This window comes from Vespula vulgaris, chromosome 9 (genome assembly GCF_905475345.1).
Source record: "Vespula vulgaris chromosome 9, iyVesVulg1.1, whole genome shotgun sequence".
Lineage (NCBI taxonomy): Eukaryota > Metazoa > Arthropoda > Insecta > Hymenoptera > Vespidae > Vespula > Vespula vulgaris.
This window is the reverse complement of record NC_066594.1, coordinates 3299001-3305000: the sequence shown is the minus strand read 5'-3', so window position 1 is coordinate 3305000 and position 6000 is coordinate 3299001. Positions and strand designations below refer to the sequence as shown.

The 6000-nt window shown below is 38.1% G+C and overlaps 1 protein-coding gene across 12 annotated transcripts in view; it reads left to right on the top strand.

Annotated features, from left to right (window-relative positions):
- The window catches only part of LOC127066300 (protein groucho), an 87880-nt gene that overhangs the window by 43249 nt on the left and 38631 nt on the right, over nt 1-6000 (top strand). For all 12 annotated transcript variants that reach the window (XM_050999849.1, XM_050999858.1, XM_050999857.1 and 9 more), the window contains one exon: nt 2265-2309. In XM_050999849.1, coding sequence (XP_050855806.1) covers nt 2265-2309 — 45 coding nt within the window. The remainder of the gene's footprint in view (nt 1-2264; nt 2310-6000) is intronic.

Below are 6000 nucleotides of genomic sequence, written 5' to 3'. Positions count from 1 at the left end.
CTATCTGGTAAATGTCGACCCGTGTAAGTACATACGTACATACATACATACATACACACACACATACATACATATATACATACATATGCTTTCGTAGAGTAGCGTAGGTATACATACATATGCCTTCTCTCGGGCTCGCCAGAGGCAGGCACAGGCAACCAACCACCAACCCCCTGAAGCCATTCGTCCTGGAACAAGCGCGGTTAAAGGCGGACACGCGGTGTGCTAAGTGACAGCCACTAACCGATTTACGATCGTACTCGCGCGCACCTACATATACATATATCCGACAGTCCGTTCCCCGTTTCATCTAGACTTTCGGGGAACGACGAATCAGGAGGACGGACGGGAGCGACTGAGCGGGGCCGGGTAAAAGGGGGAAGTTCGATCGAAGTTCTCGATGCTCTCGAACGAGATACTACTTCACGAGATTCGCGAGATATTTCTTGTTCGTATTCTTGTTTATTAAAATAAGATATATATATATATATCGTCGAGATATCATCACTCTCTCTGTAGCTCGTTAAATTTTTTCTTTCTTTCTTTCTTTCTTTTTTTTTTCTTGTTTTCTTTTTTTCTTTTTTCTTTCTCCTTTTTTTCTTTTCTTTTTTTTTCTCTTAGAGAGATAAGGAGATATGTGATTAGACAAATTTTTTGTTGTATCTAATAATTAGAAAAAAGTGAGATAGTCGTATGAAAAAAAAGCAACAAAATATATTATAGGGTTGAATTGTTCATTAAGTTATTCGTGTCTTGAAGTTACTTCGAACAAGCCAATGTTCTTTTATTTCTGACGAGTATCGTATCACGAGATAGCGAACGGAGAAGACGGGGTGGAATGTAAGGGATGGGGGTAGGTGGTTGGTAAATGATACTTTCGCGTGGATCGTTGCATTCGAGATCTGTCTTATTATCCTGGCAACTAACTCGGGATCGTATCGTGATAAAATTGTTTAAGCGAATTTGCTTTTCTTTCTAGTTTTATTTATTTATTTTTCCTCTCTTTTTTTTACACACACACACACACACACACACACATAGATGGGACAAAAAAAATTTTCGTCCGACAAGCATCGGATTACGTTTTAAACGATAAAATTTTTCGAGAATTAAACAAATTTTTGCTGTGGAATTTAACGCGCGATAAAAGAAGGAATTATTATACAGGTTGATCCAAAAGTTTCTTTTCTGATTTTAAATTTAAACCCTTCTTCACAACTTTTCAGACTACATTTTTTCGCTCCTCTCTTTTTCTTTTCAAATCGTGAAACCTACAAGTCATAGAAAAACTACAAGCCTAAAAAATAAAAGTCTCGAGGAAGAATAATCGATTTTTAAAAATGAACTAAGAACGCTTTGGACACATCTACAAATTTTTTACCGATTCTGTATTAATTTCTTCTCGATTAATTTAATCGTTGATAATTCGTGCGTACATTATCATTATTAACATTAATATTTTTATATCATCGAATAGTCGTACGATCTTAAATGTTAATATTGAGTTTCAATCGTAGTTCTTTAGTTACATCGATTTCTTATTGCGATAAATATTTTTTGAAAAGAAAATAAAGGGATATGTACAACATAGGTGTGCAACACACAAGAGATTTTAAACGGAAAGTCGAACGCCTGATGCGTTTTCCGAGTAAAATATCCTCGAGGATGTTGGTCTTGGTTGATCTTGGCACCGACTAAAAAAACAGGAATCTTTGGCTTCGTGTCCAAAAAAAAAGACATAGAGAAAGTTGGTTCGGTTGATCTAACTCGATAATCGATCGTTTTCTGACTATCCTTATCCATCTCATTCCGATGTTGCTCGGTAAATGGAGATGATGATGGTGATGATGATGATGATGATGATGATGATGATAATAATGATGATAATGATAATGATAATAATAATAATAATAATAATAATAATAATAATAATAATAATAATAATAATGATAATAAGGATAAAATAAGTGGATGATAACGCGGAAGAGATATTCTATTTAAATTCTCTCGGTGTTACGATAATGATCGAATTTTCTCTTCGTTTATCTTCAGATATTACGGAACGTAATTCTAAAGATGGCGTACAAAATGGAACGTCGTTTTTCGCTTGACGCCGATAAATGTCTCTCGTCTTAAAAAAGGAAAATAAAAAAGAAAGAAAAAAAAGCTAAAAGGAAAGAAGGAAGAAAAAAGAAATTTTGAAAGAACGACAAGGATCGATTTTTGATATTATTAATTCTTAAACCTTGATCCTTCTGTTTCAGTACTACGAGATGTCGTATGGCCTCAACGTGGAGATGCATAAACAGGTGAGAATAACTAATAACAACAACAACAATAATCATAATAAAAGAAACACACACACACACACATATGTATATAAATTCTAACATTTTAGTTAGTTTTGATAAGACAGACACAACGAAAAGGGAGACGTTTGATAATTAAGATCTCAACGAGACGATACTCTCTCTTGAAAGAAGATCGAGAAACCGATTGCTTTGAATTGGAAGGGAAAAAGAGATGAAAGACAGAGAGAGAGAAAAGAGAGAGGGGACGTTTAAGCTCGGGAAATCGTGTAATTTCGGCTAATTAAGGGAAACAGCGAACGATCACCCTTCTGTCAGCAATTTTCTTAAAAGCGAGTTAGTCGTCGCCCTCGTTCCAACACGCTAGACACTTGCCTGCTTACTGCCACTAGCCAATAGCGCCTAGCCGAAACTCCAAACAATTTCCCCTCCTCTATTTCGCTTCATCCCTCATCCCCTTGTCGCGCGTCCTCGTGCGGGACGAGCTGATATTCATTAGCATTAGCGGCCGATCATTTCTCACCCTTGTACCCGTAGGGCAAGGGATTCTAATGGGGTGCAAGCCCAACGCAGATCGAGTATTGGTTGTGTTAGACTGGGAAATAGAGTAGGGGAAAACGGAGGAAGAAGGGGAGAAAATAAGTACTTCTCGTGCAATGGAACACTACTTGCTTGAATCGTCAGGAAATTGCGTCCATTCGCCGATACGCTTTCCTCACCCCCCACCCCACCCTCCGTCCACCACCCCTTTCCCTGCGGCGAAATATACTTACAATTAGGCTCTTCGAAGATTCGTTCGACCGTGTTATTTTAAATCGATGCCATCCCACTTCCCGAATCGTTCGTTAGTTGCAAGGGAAAAAGAGAAAGGAGAAGGGAAAAAAAGATGAAGATATAAATCGGAGAAAGTACTCTTATCGTGCCATCATCGAGAAAGAGAGAGAAAATTTTTTAATCGTCGTTAATAAACATTACATCTGGAAAGAGATGTTTCATAAAGTAAGTTTCCAGTATACTGCTTGTACATATATATACTTATATACGCGCGCGTGTGTATATATGTTTAATAAATAGGTATAATAATCTCTACCGTCGGATTATATCCACTTAGATCGAATCGAAAAACGTTTTTCTGTTTATTTTATCGTAATCGGCAAGTAATTAATGAGTTTTTATGCTTATCATTCATTTCAATATATAAGTATATACATACATACATATATATGTATATATATCATCGCATCGTATCGTATCGATTTGTTTACTCTCATCCACGTATATATATATATATATATATATATATATATATATATATATGAAAAAAAAAAACAAAAAAGAAAATAAAAAAGGAAAAGTAGAGAACGAGTCAAGGAACGAACCAGAAAGAGAGAGAACTACTTGGCAGAAGTTGTCGCAATTTTAACTGTTAATTGATAGATAGAGTTGCAACAAAACTAAGAAGTTGAAAAAAGAGTAGAGAAGGAAAAGGGTTAGTAGTTGGGAAATCAATCTCCAGGAAGAGTATAAAAGTCGGTACAACGACAAATTGTGAACGAAATCTAATGTAACGCGTTATACGCGTTCTCTCTTTTTTAATATCTTTCCCTCCTCTCTCTTTATCTATCTATCTATCTATATATCTATCTCCCTATCTATCTCATTCTTTTTCCGCGAATCCCAACCGACGTTAATTGGAAGAAAAATGAAAAGTTATTGGTTATTCGCGACTCCCTAATTAACCGTAATAATATCGCCCCCTCGAACACGCTCGCGGACAATTTGCAATTTACATCTCTCCGAAGGATTAATCTGTTTTATTTGCAACGTTTGAACCGAGCGCCGGCACGATCGGTGAGAACGGAGAACGATAAATTATCTCCTTTACCAACCAACCAACCAACTCACCCTCTCTTCTCTTCGTCCTTTTCCTCTCTTTCTCTCTTTCTCTTCCCACCACCACCACCACCACCACCACCATCAGAGCCACTACCACCACTACCTCGTCATCCTCATCCTCATCCTCCTACTCCTACTCTTACTCCTCTTTCTCTTCTTCCTCCTCTTCCTCCTACTTCTCCTCTTCCTCCACCATTGCTCCCGTCTACCGTGAGCCTCACGATAAAAGACGAGCCACGGTGTGTACCGGAAATAATCTATAATATCGTGTACTCGCGTCTTTCCTACCACCCCACCGAATTTACGTAGCTCGTGCATCGATCATCCGAGTAACGATCCTCTCTCTCTCTCTCTCTCTCTCTCTCTCTCTCTTTTTCTTTCTCTCTTTCTTTCTCTCTTTTCTCCTTTTTTCTTTAAAATCATTTATCACATATCATTTATCATTTATCACGACGGCGCGGCCTCCTGGCGTTAACGGTAGTCCATCGCTTCCTATTTCATTCCTCTGTCTTTCGCTGGTCTCTAGAGAAAACACGAGAGAAAAGAAAAGATATCTGTGTGTGTTTTCGCGTCTATGTACGAGCGTGTGCGTGCGTATATACTTGTGAAAGACAGACAGATAGAAAGACAGACAGACAGAGAGATAAAGGAAGAAGAGGGTGGGAAAAAAGAAAAAAAAAGAAGAAGAAAAGGAAGAAAAAAATAAATCATCACCCCCTACTAGTAAGTGTCCCTCTGACACTTAGCCGGCTTTCGAGTCGTGGTTCTTCTTCGGTTCTCGCTTCTTTTCAATTGGAACCTCCTCTTCTCCACCCTTCTTCCATCACCCTTCTCCCTTCTAACCGAATGAAAACAATCTTCCCCTACGAGGTTAGGCCCCTATCCCTCTTTAGTCTCTCGCTTTTACCCTTTTTAGTTACCACCGTCGATGATCGCTTCTCTGTCTCTCTCTCTCCCCCGTGTTCTTCTATTACAATATTTTTTCTCTTTTCCTCTCTCTTTCTCTTTCTCTCAAATGAAAATCCTTAGTCGTTGACTCTTTCCCTTTACCCGCAGCTAGCAGCCAACATTTGCTTCTCACTCTCCTTTCAACCCCCAAACACGAACGTACACCACCGCTTATACTAGTTCGAGCTAACTCGAATTCGTCGGCGACGATGTCCTAGTTTGGATTACGATCTCTCTCTCTCTCTCTCTCTCTCTCTCTCTCTATCTCTCTATCGTATATACACATACACATAGACTCCTTCTCTTTAAACACTCGTAGCTCTTGCGGTCACGGATCTTGAAAGTCCTGAAAGAGAGGAAGATCAAAAACGGAGAGAGACCGAGAGAGATGGAAAGAGACGAAGGGTAGGGGTAAGCTAGCAAGGGGATGCTTGTGGGAGAGAAAGAAGGAGGGAGAAAGGTGAAAGAGAGAGAAAGAGGGTGAGATCGATCATCGATGTCGGTCTTGCGGTGAAACCGATGGCGGTAGCTCCGAAATGATACGATCCCGTTTCTTAGTCGAGAATATCTCGATGTTATTTCTGCACTAACAAACAATAAGTTTATTTTTCAAAATGCATTTTTAAACTTTTTAAACAAGATGTAGTGTCTGAGATATTATCTGTGTGTAAAATATAAAAAATATATATATATACGATGACATATTAATTTATTATGGGACATTTTTATTCAATGTATAATCAATTTATATAAATTTAACTTTCAAACGATTGTCTGTCACGTTAATAAAATCATTATCATTGGATACTTAATATTTTCATGAATGAGATACTTCAGTATTTATTTA